The sequence below is a fragment of the Mastomys coucha genome, unplaced genomic scaffold (assembly GCF_008632895.1).
Source record: "Mastomys coucha isolate ucsf_1 unplaced genomic scaffold, UCSF_Mcou_1 pScaffold6, whole genome shotgun sequence".
In the NCBI taxonomy this organism is placed as follows: domain Eukaryota; kingdom Metazoa; phylum Chordata; class Mammalia; order Rodentia; family Muridae; genus Mastomys; species Mastomys coucha.
Genome location: NW_022196912.1, coordinates 114954651 through 114969223, shown reverse-complemented (window position 1 = coordinate 114969223; position 14573 = coordinate 114954651). Strand labels below are relative to the sequence as shown.

At 45.8% G+C, this 14573-nt stretch overlaps 1 protein-coding gene across 7 annotated transcripts in view; it reads right to left on the bottom strand.

Annotated features, from left to right (window-relative positions):
• Dglucy (D-glutamate cyclase) overlaps window positions 1–14573 on the bottom strand; it is a 101620-nt gene that overhangs the window by 16049 nt on the left and 70998 nt on the right. For all 7 annotated transcript variants that reach the window (XR_004114276.1, XM_031356196.1, XM_031356198.1 and 4 more), the window contains 4 exons: window positions 11547–11807; window positions 7961–8060; window positions 3449–3597; window positions 1110–1229 (listed from right to left, as the gene is read on the bottom strand). Coding sequence is in view for 6 of the 7 variants with exons in the window: in XM_031356196.1 (XP_031212056.1) it covers window positions 1110–1229; window positions 3449–3597; window positions 7961–8060; window positions 11547–11807 (630 nt within the window). In the remaining variant the exon portion in view is untranslated. The remainder of the gene's footprint in view (window positions 1–1109; window positions 1230–3448; window positions 3598–7960; window positions 8061–11546; window positions 11808–14573) is intronic.

Sequence of the window (14573 nt, the reverse complement as noted above, 5' to 3'; positions counted from 1 at the left end):
TTTTTTTTTTTTTTTGGTTTTTCAAGACAGGGTTTCTCTGTGTAGCCCTGCCTCTGCCTCCCAAGTGCTGGGATTAAAGGGACACACCTGACTCCCTGAAGTCCGACCCAGGTTTGGGTAGTGAACCTCTAGTAATTCAATAGGTCTCCTATCCCAGAGTGTGTTTGCTCCTTTCCAGGCTAACTCTGACTGTGAACAGGAAATAGCCTTTTTCAGGTGTTAATACTTCCAGAAACTTCTGGTGAGGCTAAGAGAAAGCCAGGCTTCGAAACACCTGGACACACAAGAAAGGTTGGTCTGGGAGGAAGGGCAGCAACAGGAAAGACAGGAAACCAGAGGCAGAAGTTGGTGAAAGGAGCCATGGCAAAACCTGTCCACCATGGCATAGGTACATGGCATTGATCACTGATCAAAGTGGCTCTCCGGTCTCTCATCTGTCCCTGGCTCTGTTGTCCTCACACCTCTCGCCACCATACCATCTGGTATGTATATTCATCCTGGCCATTGTCTCTCAACTCTGCAAAGAAAATTCCATGGCACACATCATCTCTGTTGATGTCCCAGAACCCAGAACAATGCTCGACACACTGTAAATGTTTATTGCATGGCTGAGTTTCCACTCAGGGTTCTCCCCTACTCTGGGGCAGAGAAGAAAAGCTCTTGCCCTGCTGAGATGGTCATCTTGATTGTCAACCTGCCTGAACTGAGCGGCATCTGGGAGATTAGTAAAGCACACGTCCAGATGGGTCTTTGAGGGAGGGCGTTTCCAGAGAATGTGTGTTGGACAGCGACTGAGGGAGGAAGACCCAACCCAAGTATGAGCAGAACTGTCCAACAGGGTGCGAACCCAGGTAGAACACAAACAGAAGAAGCCTGCCAGGGAAGCACAAGGGCTCCTGCTGTTTCCTGGTCAGCATGGAATAAGCAGCGCTTCCACCATGACATGAGTCTGCCTTGCTACAGGCCCAGGAACAATAAAGCCAGCAGCTGTGCTCTGAACGCAAACCACCCTTCCTCCTTGTTTCTCTCAGGTATTTGCAGCGTGATTAACACCTGTCCAGGCCACTCACCCTGGGCAGCCAGGCTCTTCTTGGCACACAGGTACTCACCAGCAATGATAGCAAAGTCAGCCTCCACATCGCAGGCAATGACATCTCCATTTCTAATGTACTTCTTCACAGCCTCCTTTACTCTGCCCATGCCAAGCTCATTGCCTCCGTCACCGATGCCTGAAGGGAAGAGAAACAGAGTCAGTATGTGGAATGGGGCAAAGCTGGGGTGGGAGGAGGACAAGATAGCCTCTCCCCACGTGTCAGTGATTGGCTCTGAATAGGATTCTGACAACCAGATGTTGATTCTTCTTCAGGCCTTCTAGAAACTTCTAGAGTTAGGAGTGAATCTGACTTTGGAGCTCACTGGAGTGGGACCGTGTCTCCTGTTAGGTCACCACATCCAGCCAGTGGTGGGGTGCCTTGTGTTCTAACAGGCCCACTGGAGACAAGGGTATGTGACACTCAGTAGCTACCATACAATGCCTCCTCTCGCTGAGCTGTATCATGTGACTGGCCAATAGCCCGCTGGCAGAGGTGAACTGTGTTTTATTCTAAAGCAGTGGTTCTCAATCTTCCCAGTGCTGCCACCCTTTCACACAGTTCCTCAGACAGGCAAGCTGGGGATGGTAGGGGTCTACCTGCCAATAGCTCCAGTCACAGCTGCTCTGGAGAGCGAGGTGGGAGGACTGCCGTAGCTCAGGAGCTGGGGACCATCCTATACAGCATAGTGAGGATGGTCTTAATAACTTTTAATGCAGGGGCGTGTCCCAGCACCTCAAGGACAGAAAACTGGACTCCCTGGACCACAGAACTTGGTATTACTGTTTCTTCTACAAGAGCTTATAATACGTAGGAGAATTCTGCTAGAACAGTAGCTCTCGACCTGTGGGTCACAATCCCTTGGGGGTCAAATGACCCTTTCACAGGGCTTGCATATCAGACATCCTGCCTATTAGATGTTTAAATTACAGTTCATAGCAGTAGCAAAATTTCAATTATGAAGTAGCAACAAAATAATTTTATGATGTGTGTGGGGGTTCACCACAGCATGAGGTACTAAGGGACTGCAGCCTTAGGAAGGCTGAGAGTCACCGTGCTGGAGGGAGGCTAGCACTCATCAGGAGCTGATGGAGATGGGGAACTAGACCACCTCCAGCACTGTGATCAGCCTGAGCCAAAAGACTCAGACTACGGTGAGGTGAGTGACTGAGCACCTTCTATTGACATCCTGACGATTTTTTTTTTTTCTGTTTCTACTCTGACCATTTTTCTCTGAACAGTTTCTAAATTTGTGACATCCTGTTTGGGCGACAAAAATAATACAACCACCTGGACATGTAAGGAGTAGTTAGGTGCCAAGGAGAGCCAGTGCACATGCCCCCAAAGGTCCGCAGGCTCTGCCTGCTGATGGCTCCTTTGGACTCAGACACTCCCTCTCCAGTGCTGGTGACGCCTCTCTGCAGCCCTTGACTCCTTTACCTGCCCAGCCCAGAGTGACAGGAAGTGAGAAATCAACCAAGCAGACCACACTGCACTGTGCACCACCCATAGCCTCTTCTGGGAAAATCTGGGGCTTTGCAGAAACTTTCTAATCATCCCAGAAGATTTTCATTCACTCCTCAAAACCTCAAAAGTCAGAGGGGACTAATGGGTCTGGGAACCACTCAAGGCTTGGAGAACAACAGAAGGACAGACAGGCGTTAATTATCCCAGTCCTGCCCAGCTCTCCCGACAGAGGAAGATCTGGTGTCTTTGGGGGACTGGCTCAGTCATAACAGCAAAGTGATTCTTTAACAGTATGGACCGGGTGACTGCACTTTGCTCAAGATCCTGCTGGCAATGCTAATTAGCTAGCCAGCTTCAACCTCCCTAGGCCTCATTTTCTCATCTACTTCCTTTCTACCTCATAAGGTTTTGAATAGGGTAGGAAATATAGCGGTTGTGAAAGTTCTTGGAAAAAAGTAAGAAGTTCAATACAAAATCTATTAACAATAGATTAACCCTACACTATTAACAATAGCAATTCACTTATCCCTCACTTACTGTACTCAAAAAGTGAAGTGTTTCTTCAGGTGACCCATGACAAAGTCCAGCCTGTCACAATGACATGCCATGTCTTGATTTCATGATTGCTAATATTCATGAGTTAATTACTTCTGAGTTGGGCAAATCAAGTATGTTCTATGCGTGTCACTTCTCTTTCTCCTAAGGGAATGTTGTATTTCTTAATAATGGCGTCATTCATGTCTAGACTGGCTGAAACAAACAATTCCCAGTTTGGAGGTGGGTGGAAAGCAACCATGACCACATAACCCTTTCCTGGCCTGTGCTCAATGGTCAATAAAAGATGCTTAGCAATGACGTGTTCATGTTGAATTCTTAGTGTCCCCACTTACCAGTCGATGAGATTCCAGGAATCTTTTGTGCAGCAAGGAAAATGTCATCAATGGGGTCAACTAAGTGCTTGATGTTCATCTTCCTGGCGTTGTAGTAATTGCCATCAGCAGCCCTTCCCGCACGCTCGATGGCCACCAGATGGTCAAACCTGCCCGGAAGCAATGGCGGTAAGTCTTGCTAGGGAAAATGGCAGCTTCTCTGGCTCTAACCTTGTGTCTCTGTGAATGATTCTGGTGTCTTAACTTCCTTTAAGCTATGAACCTGGCAGAGGACCCACTTTGTGCAAGAGCCATCACAGGGTACTAATTCACTACATTGTTGGTAGGAAGACACAGCCCAGGATCGATGCCAGAAGCCTGAGGAGTTCCTGCAACCTCTACTCAGGTAAAGCTGGATCCTTCACTACATTGACGACATTGCAAAAAGAATTTCAGAACAAGTCAGAGAGAAGCCAAATTAGCAAGTCTATTGAGAGACAGGAGATAGTATACACTTCAGATTTAAGTAGGGGCGATTTGTCTCTCTCCCTCCCTACCTCTCCTCCCCCACTCCTGCCACACACATAGACCAGAAAAGGACAGTGTGTACATAGACATGGACATGGACATAGGCTTTTCAAGAGGGAGAGAAGCCCTCGGGAGCTTTTAGTGGCAATATATGTGATATATAGTTTTGTGGCCAAGTTATATAGCTCAAAGGGTACAATTTACAATAAGGCTTAGAGGTTAAGCAAAATTTGCAAGTTAAGTCAAAGATGTGAGCTGGTTCACTTATTTTTAAAATATTCCTTTTGTAAATGGTAAGACAATTTTATAAGGTATACTGCTTGGATGAACTGGAGCGATTGCTAATATAGTTAAAGTCAGGTTCACAAACATCCTGGTCCTGAGCAGCACAGCCGTCTGCTGGTTTTGGTTCTATTGTTCTTCCTTGGGACTGGGTCTCTTGTAGCCCAGAGTAGCCTCTAATGTTCTATGTAGCTAAGGATGACTTTGTACTTTTATTATTTTTTAAACATGTATTATTACTATTACTATTGGGCATGGCTGAGTGTGTGTGTGCCACAGCAAATGATGTGGAGGTTGGAGCCTGGTGTGGGTGCTAGGAACCAAATTTAGGATCCTCTGCAAGAGCAGTAGGTGCTGTCTTCAGCCCCACATGTGCCTATTTGGGCTTTGTAGTTATGTTCAGTTTCTCTCTGGGAGTCGCTATCTGACCCCAACAACCTTCTAACAAACAGCCACCTGGGACTTCTGCAATCCAATAGTGTCAGAAGCTGAAAGGCAAAGGCCAGGGTGCCTGGGTGTCTGGGAGGTATGATTGATCCAATGTCCCTCACCCAACAGAGGGGCCAGTCAGAGAGGAACTGAGTGTGGCTGCTAGGGGCTCAGGGTTCTCCTTTTCAACCTCTCGTTCACATCACAGATATTAAACAATTAGGAATGAATTTGAAAGAGGAACAAATGAATGGGATATAACATGGATTCCTTAGGAAGCAAAGAGGTAGAGAAATGAGGACACAGGTGGCACGGTGGTCAAGTGGTTGTGGAGTCCTGTCATGTAGGTCACTCTCTGGGTCTTCCCACTGCTGGTCTTGAGTGAGTTGTTTGGTCTTCTGAACCACACATCGCCTTTCCACACTTCATGTTTTCCACTTGTAGCCATTACGCATCTGTAAGATCATACACCTGCAGGATCACACACCTGCAGGGCCACACATCTGCAGGGTCACACATCTATAGGGTCACACACCTGCAGGATCACATACCTGCAAGGTCACACACCTGCAGGGTCATACACCTGCAGGATCACACATCTGCAGGACCACACATCTGCAGGGATCACGCATCTACAGGGATCATGCATCTGCAAGACATCACACATCTGCAAGACATCATACATCTGCAGGACATCACACATCTGTAAGGAATCACACATCTGCAGGACATCACACATCTGCAAGGATCATGCATCTGCAGGGCATCACACATCTGCAGGACATCAAACATCTGTAAGACATCACACATCTGTAAGACCACACATCTGCAGGAATCATGTATCTGCAGGACATCACACATCTGTAGGGATCACACATCTGCAGGGCATCATGCATCTGGAGGGCATCTATAGCATTGGCAGGGTTAAGAAAGTGTTTGCCACAGAACCCAGAGCTACATAGAGCTCGTAAATATCGTCTAGGACTGCTGTTGGTATCTTTATTAGCAGGAACGTTTTGATCTTCACTTTTATTTCTGTGCATGTGCCTGCTTGTCTGAATGTGTACCATGTGTATGAAGTGCCTGTGGAGGGCAGAGAGGGTATCAGATCCCCTGGGACAATGGTTCTCAACCTTCCTAATGCTGTGACCCTTTAATACAGTTCCTCATGTTGTGATGACCCCCAACCATAAGATTATTAGCTACTTCATAACTGTAATTTTGCTGTGTTATGAATAATAATGTAAACATCTGATACACAGGATATGTTATTATATGTGACCCTCAAAGGGGTCATGACCCACAGGTTGAGAACCACTGCCCTAGGACTTGAGCTACTTGAGTTACAGGCAGTTGAGAGCTGCCCAGTGTGGGTGCTGGGAGCTGAATCCGGGTCCTTTGCAAGAATAGCAAATGCTGTTAACCACCATCTCTCCAGCCCTGTTAGCAGGAATGTTGTTTTGATAATCCAAAGTGAGAACATAAAACTAGCACTTTCACATCTCTAAATGCACCCACGATGGAGTTCTTCAAAATCTCAACTTGATGATGAAATAGTATAGCTATTCTTCAAAATGTTAAAAATAGACTTCTCATGTGATCCAGAAAGTCAGCTTCAGTGTACATACTGGAAAGAGATGAAAACAAGAGCCTAAAGAGATTTTTGTCTGCCCTTGTTCTGAGCAGCACTACTTAGAACAGGCGACATTTGTAGTAGACAAAACAGAACCAACACACACACACACACACACACACACACACACACCCCAGAAAGCACCAGAGTACATTGCATATAAAGCCCATCTGAGTCCTGTAACATTGAGAATCAGTATTGTTTCTGAATGTCAATCTCAGTTTCCTGCATATACTGGTTTGCAATACACATTGTGTTATTGTAGGTTTTAAAAGTGTACAAAGCATTGAATAAGTTATTAAATCTGAAACATATGACAAACAAGGGGTTCTCAAAATGTTTGACCACAACACACAGCAATAAACACACACACACATACACATGGACGGACGGATGGATGGACAGATGGACATATAAAGTAGGAAGAAGAAGAAGAAGGGCAGGGGAGGGAGTATTTCAGGAGAGTACTTTTCATTATTATACAAGCTGAACAATGCTATTTCTGAGGCCGGGCAGTGGTGGCACACGCCTTTAATCCCAGCACTTGGGAGGCAGAGGCAGGTGGATCTCTGAGTTCAAGGCCAGCCTGGTCTACAGAGTGAGTTCCAGGATAGCCAGAGCTATACAGAGAAACCCTGTCTTGAAAAAACAAACAAACAAAAAAACCCAAAAACCCAAAACAAAACAAACAAAAAAAACCAATGCTATTTCTGTTTTGTTTTCTGAAAGTTTTGTGGAGAGCTTTTGGTGCCACTTATTAGAAATTTGCTGCTTATAGAAATTTCACAAGTACTTGTCACTGGGCTCAAGGAAGTACACTTAAATAAGAATATTCACATTTGGACTAATGCAAGGATCAGGTGAACACAGTCAAGGAACGTGTGACTTCCCTTTTGCCTAGGTAATCCTGGTAAGCCCCCAGACCCAGTAACTTGGGGGCTTTGCTTACTGCTTTGTTTGATTACTACCTGGTGTGATCTCTTTGTTCTTTGCCTTGTTTAATCACTTTGTCTTTGATCTGAGAACTGACTCTATTCTCTGCTAATCCCTAGAATGGTGTAAAGACTGGCTGGAGGGGCTGGTCCGACTGCTCTTCCAAAGGTTACGAGTTCAAATCCCAGAAACCACATGGTGGCTCACAACCACCTGTCATGAGATCTGATGCCCTCTTCTGGTGTGTCTAAAGACAGCTATAAATAAAATCTTAAAAAAAAAAAAAAAAACTTCCTTAAAAGACTGGCTGAAGAAACTAAAGCAGCTTCAGCCTCAGCACTGGCTGGAGTCATGTAATAATGTTTGGCTAATCATCTTTTTCTTTTCAATCCTCACTTCTGCCCTTGAGGTCCTGTTGACTGACTGAGCTGACTTGGTCAAAGTTTTGGCTATGCCCCCCCCACACTCCCCCAGTTGAAATGGTTTGACTGCTGCAAGATCTCATTGTCGAGCAATTGCTAACTTTGTTTCTTATTTTGTCAGGTATGGGTGCCATCTCTCCCTGCCGGCATGAATCTATGTCCAGACATGCTCTATGGAGCTCTGAGCAGACCCTGATATCCCCAGCCTCGTGCCTTTTCTTTCCCAGGATGAGGTATTCAAAAACCCTATCAGCAAGGATGTGGTCTTCCGCACCATGCACTCCATCTGGGATACCATATACATACCTAGGAGACTTGGGGTCCCCATCCTTGCACAAAAAGGCCTGAGCATCTTCCATGGATCTTCCTTGGTAAGTTAATAAGGGGACTGGTGTCTTCAGAACTCCTTGAGAATAAAGACAGTGAGTAGCCACATCAGTGCTGGGGTTGAGGTTTGCTTTTGAAAAGTACCTTTGGACAGTACTGTAACCATTATTGAGTGGTCTCCTTCAATACACTTTGATAGAATTCAGAGGAGCATAGGCTTACTTTTAGTTCTGACTGAACTACAGCGGTAGCAGGGGACAGAGGGTTGAACTGGATCAGTATAGACCTGGGGATACGCTGTATGTTAGATGGTCTGCTCTGGCCCACTGCCAGCAAGACTACTGTGTACTGTTTAGATGCCTGGGCGGCAATGGCCCGGCACTTGACAGGTAGCCTCTGATTTAAATTCCATAATCATGTTCTATAAAGTAATTGTTACTTTTCACTTTATAGAGGAAGAAAACTAATGCCAAGGAAGTCGACCAGAGTCATACAGCAGTTGTGCTGCTATCACAGTTCCAGTTCTCTCTTAGTTTAACTTTTGTTAACTGTGATAAAACACCCTGATCGAAGGCAATTTAGGGGAAGAAAGGGTTAATTAGCTTACAAAACTAGTCTCCAGTCCATTGCTGAAGGGAAGTTGAGGCAGGACCTTGGGCAATTACATTACATCCATAGTCAAGAGCAGAGAGAAATGAATGCCACACACTGCCTGCTTGCTCCTAGTTTCTTCCTCTTTTATACTATCCAGGAGCCCCTACCCAGGGAATGGTTGTGCCCACAGTTCCACACAGACATGGCCAAGCCAACCTGATCTAAATAATCCCTCAACTGAGACTCCTTTGTTAGGTGACTGTAGGTTGTAGCAAGTTGACATTTTAAAACCAGCCATTGACTACTTCCAGACCTTACTAGTTCCCTCTCCAGACAAACACTCCTTCAGAGGAGACCAATAACAACTGAGGCAGAGTCCCAGAGACTTGAGTTAATGTGGGGTCAGGGAGTCATGGGAGGTGGGTAGCAGGTCCCAAGCAAGAGTGAGGTTGAGGCGTGTCCAAATCCCAGAAATCTCATTCTAAGATGGGCAGGACTTGATTGCTCCCCCACTCCCCTGGGCCTTCATGTCCTGGCACATGTATCCTCAAACCCCCACCTACCCCTCCCAAGAGGTCACCTAGCCCTCTAGCCAGGTTAAACTTTCTCTCCCCTGATAAGGTCATGTCCACCAGCACCTGGCATTCCTCTTTATGCAAATGAGGCATCTCCAGTACCTGGCCTGGGACATTAGTGTACAATCACCCCGAAAGCCCCTACCAACCTGCAGAGATTTAAGAAGCCTCTGTTCCCCCATTAAATGAACTGTCTCACTGAAGCTCTCCTGAGAGTCCATTCTGCTGTGCTATGCTCACAGCTGCCTGTGAATCTCTTTTGATCTTGGTCTTTCTGTCTCACTTCTCCTCTCAGGAGCCACTGGTCGCAACCGAGGCCACCAACGGTGGGTTAGTACTTACATGGTAGCAATTTGCAAAGTGAAATTGACGGTTAAAAAAAAAGAATATTTTGTGATTGCACAAATAGCACACATTATTATAGATTATGTGGAAAATAATACACATATCTCCCCAAATGAAATTCATTTGGTTTGCATTCATCTATCCCTCGGCAGTTTGGAGAAGAATCGTGGTTTATTCACAGGCTCAGGGCAAATCTTCAAGCAGGAAAGATAGCCAACAGGGCACCGTGGGCAGTGCCCCTGGACTCAAGATTTGAGACATGTGACTGTGGATAAGCCACATGAACTCCCTGAGCGCCTCCTCTGTAGAGTGACGGCCACCCAGTCACGTTGCTGGGGTGACACCAGGATAGTCTCCATACCTGCCAATTTCTTGGCTGGAGTCTGGTGCAAGTGGGTGCTGAGTAAAGCTGCCCCTCACTCCCTGGCTGCACTGTGCTAGATGCTAGTCAGGGGAGTGGGTACCAGGGAGCCCAGCCAGGCAACATGAGCCACATGTCTGAGAAAGGCCACACAAACCCCCTGTCAAGGTGGGTCAGAGAGATATGGCTCCCTCCTCAGAGCTACCATCCTCACTGGGCTCGTGCCCATGAGAGGGGAGAAGGGATTCCGCCTTTTTTTCTCTAGGTCTCAGTAAAAAAGACTGCAACAGTTATCATGAGCAAGTCCAGTTGTTGCATTTGCTTAATTCAAATATAACCAAAGTTCTGGGGTTGGCTGTAGTAAAAAAGACTACAACAGTGATCATGAGCAAGTCCAGTTGTTGCATTTGCTTAATTCAAATATAACCAAAGTTCTGGGGTTGGCTGTGGTGATGGCACACGTCTTTGATCCCAGCACCCAGGAGGCAGAGGCAGGTAGATCTCTGAGTTTGAGGCCAATCTGGTCTACTGATTTGGTTCCAGGACAGCCAGGGCTACACAGAGAAACCCTGTCTCAAAAAAACAAAACAAAACAAAAACAAAACAAAACAAAAAAACAAAGAAAGGAAGAATGAAAGGAAGGAAGGAAGAAAGGAAAGTAGAGGAAGGAAGGAAGGAAGGAAGGAAGGAAGGAAGGAAGGAAGGAAGGAAGGAAGGAAGGAAACAAAGAAACAGAGTTCGGCAGAATCCAATAAAGCAGCTGTCCCCTTCATGGAACTGTGCAAGCCAGCCAGTTCCAAGTCCCTGAGAGCCAACCCAGCTGAGCTCTCAGGAGATGAGCAGGGCACAGCTTTGTCTCTCTGTCTCTGTCTCTCTGTCTGTCTCTGTCTCTGTCTCTCTGTCTCTCTCTGTCTGTCTGTCTCTGTCTCTCTCTGTCTGTCTCTCTCTGTCTGTCTCTGTCTCTCTCTCTCTCTCTCTCTCTCTCTTTCTCTCTGGATAATTAATGCTAAACACAGCCACAGAGCAGAGTCAGGTGGCACCTTCTGTTGGCCCGGAGTAGAGCTTGACATGGTCACATGTCCTATGGATTTCTGGTTTCACTTGCTGATCATCTAGTATTCCTTGATGCCTCCTTTCCCTTCTCCTTGTGAGGGAACCCAAAGTGAAGTCCTAGCTTTGTCCTTGTTTATCCCCACAGTGGTCTCCCTAGAGCGTCACATGTAACTGGTCTCAGCTTCCTTTTTCACAGAACAAACAACCTGCCTCTATCCTTAAACATTCTGGTTGCCCTGCAGCCAAGACTTGATTTGAGGTGCAAGTGGTTTCCTGGGAGAGACAAGAAGCTGTGGGAAGGGTTAGGGAAAGTGAGGAGGGTGTGTGTGTATTTTCGAGTGTTCACTAAGATTTATGTCATGGAGTTCTGGGTTGAGTTCACATGGCTTTGGACCTCCAGGGCACTGACTGGTGGTGGTGGTGGTGGAGACACTGGTCACCATATGGACAATAGTGGTTGATTAGATCACTTGGACTTTCTGGAACCTCAACATCTTGTTGCTTATAACAAAGTTGTTCTAGGCTTGGAAATAAAATACCCTATTACAAGGATACATTCTGGAGCTGGGTACACATTGACTTCCTCCAGTCTCCGCCCATGAAGACCTGCTTGCGGAAATGGCTTGACCCTGCTCACCTTGCTTAACAGCATCTTCAACAATCTTCATATGCAAGTTTAAGGCTCTCTGATCTACCACTATGGCGGTCTCCTTCCCCAGAACCTGTAGGAAGGCAGCTAAGGCGATGGCTCCTGGTGGGCCGTCTGTCTCTTCTGGGGGCTCGTGATTGAAATGTGTCGGGAATCCAGTGGTGATTAGTATGGAGCTGGCATGAGACAGTGACAGAGCAGCCTGCAGCAACTCATCTTTAAGCAGTAGGTGCCCGATTCCTCGGTTACCTAAAATCACAAAAATAAAGTAACATATCTAGTTGATTGCGTTTAAGGTAGACACATGGATAGTTTGGGTTGGTTTTGATCCAGAAGTCATGTGGAGGGGTGTGGCAGTCTTACCTACTCATATGCATGCTTGTCTCTCTGCCTCCACCTCCCTCTTAGCCACAAGACTGGCTCTGTCTCCAATCTTGAGGAAGTGATGGGTGCCCTGCTGAGCGTGACCTTGTATTTTCCTGTACCTCTCCAAACACACCTACCCTCTTGTCTGAAATGCTGATTGGTAGCTACAGCATAGTATGATGGCAGAGCTGCTGGGACCCCAAGTGACTGGGTAAAGCAGAGTCCCTCCCTGTTGACCCAGAACACTCTGAAGTCATGCTGTGTGCTGTTATGGGGAGGTGACGGGACACAGGCTTCTATGGCATTTGGCAAAGTATGTTGAGGCTCATTTGTTAGGATAGTTTAGCAAAACCTAGCTAAGAAAGGAATATATAAGGAAGAAATGGTATGCATTTATTGCTGAATCCTCCCCAAAAGCAAGACAGGATCCAGTGTGATTATTCCAAGAGAAGGTAAACCTGGAAAACCAATAAAGAATGGAGAGTGAGCGAGTTAACCCTGGAGGCAACCAGAACTCTGTCCTGAGAGCTGTGGAGGATGCACACTGGAACTGCCCTATCAGAGGACCAGAGGCTACCCACTTGTTCATTGGCCTCTGTCCCCTACTGAGAGAGGGTTGCCCATTAGGGGGGCAACAACATTGACCTCTGAACTGTGCTTTAAGAATCAGATATTGACTGCCCTCTAGTGGAGGAATTGAGCAAATGGGAGTTATTTATAGAGGAACCCAGTTAGTCCCAAGGAACACAGATGAGGAGCTGTAGTTAGTGCTAAGGTTGCCCAACCCGGCTGGCTGAGCAACGCCACTTCCTGACTCTTGTTCATACCAGTATGCCTCTGTCTACCCTCAGGTTTGCTCTACACAAGTGCCATACGGAGGCAGAGTGCGACTCAATGTCCCCTCTAGCTGAGCTGCCTTTAGAGCAGGCCACAGGGATGTAGAGAGGCATTGACTTGCAGTTGAGGATCACATGAGGATCACATGAAGAATGCTGGCTTTGGAACCCTACTACGGAGTAACTGTTCCAGACCCAGAGTAATTCCATACAGGACCTGGCACATGATAGCTCTATGTCCTTGGTCCTATCTTTGGGTTCTTCTACACAGACAACTGGGTAATAGGGTGACCTATAGATAATAGGGTAGCTTGGATGGAGGACGTCTATGGGGACAGAGACTCCCACCTATTGGTTGTTGGAACTTGAAGTTGGGGCCTGGAAGGTGATTTCTTTTCTCTTGCATGTTTTACAATTCTCCCATCTGGTATCTGATATCCCAAATAAGTCATAGGTATGTGTAAAATTTAGTGAGAAGGGTGTTTACTGTGGCATTGTTTAAGGTACCAGTGATGGATTATTAGTCAAATGGTGGCACACTCACACAATAGATCCTTTAAAAAGGATGTTGTGAACTGAATAACTCATTCTTATAAACCTAGCTCTCCTCCAGGGAGACCAAGGCAGGAAGATTGCAGAGAGTTCAAGGCTAGCCTTACTAAAAAGTAAGACTCTGTCTCAAACAAATAAACAGCGTGTAGGTGTCATGGAAATTATTTTATGATATAGAAAGTCATTACAGTTTATTTTGCAAAGTCTTAAAATAGCATCCTGGTGGAGTTTCAGTACCTATATTCCTGTATGCAAAGATTTGAGATAAAAAAGAATTTTAAAGGTAAATACAAGCCTATTGATAATTTATTGATTGTAATGGACTCTGGTATTTTAAAAAAGTGTGTGGATAGGTGTATGTGTTTGTATGTATTCTTGTGTATGTGTTTGTGTGAATGTGTTCATGAAGGTCAGAGATTGATGTCATAAGTCTTTGGTTGCTTGTTCCAATTAATTTAAATAAAAAATCTTTTTGACTTTGTTTTTGATTTTTTGTTTTTGCTTTTGGAGGCAGGATCTCTCACTGAGCCTGGAGCTCACTAATTTGGCTGGGCTCAGCTGACTGGCCAGTGAGCCTCAAGGATCCCCTATGTCTGCCTTCTTGGTTCTGGAATCCCAGGCACACACTGCTTCTTATGTGTGTGCCGGGAACTGAACTCCTCCTGTATACCGGGCAAGCACTTAACTAACTGAGCCATCTCCTCAGGCTCCAGAAACCGGGTGATTTTTATTGCTTCTTCACTTTCACACAGTTTTCTTTCTAAGACTTAATTTTATTAATTATTAGATTCATTTTTGAGACTGAGCCAAGCCCAGCCTTGAGTTGATGATATTCCTGCCTTGGCCTCCTAAACTCAGCAATCAGAGGCATGTATCACCACCCTGACTACTCTTATGTATTTTCTGGTGTTCCTACAATGAACATGAAGTAGTGATGACAAGAAAGGAGAAGAATACATCATTTTGTATAATAAAATTGGGTGTAACATGGTTCACAGAGTCCGATGAGTAATATTAAAGAGAGGGTGAGGGAGGAGAGTTTGGACAACTGAAGGCTGTGGATATAGATAATGATTTTATCACCAGGGCAAAACCCATTACTATAAATCTTGCATCCTCCACATCCTCCAGACACATCATATTCAAGTCAATGTCCTCTTTAAAATGACTGAATGCCTCTATTAATAAGCTCTGTAAATAGTGCCCACCACACTGCACACCACTGTTAATCATATCTGCTCATTCGAGTGGGAATCAAAAC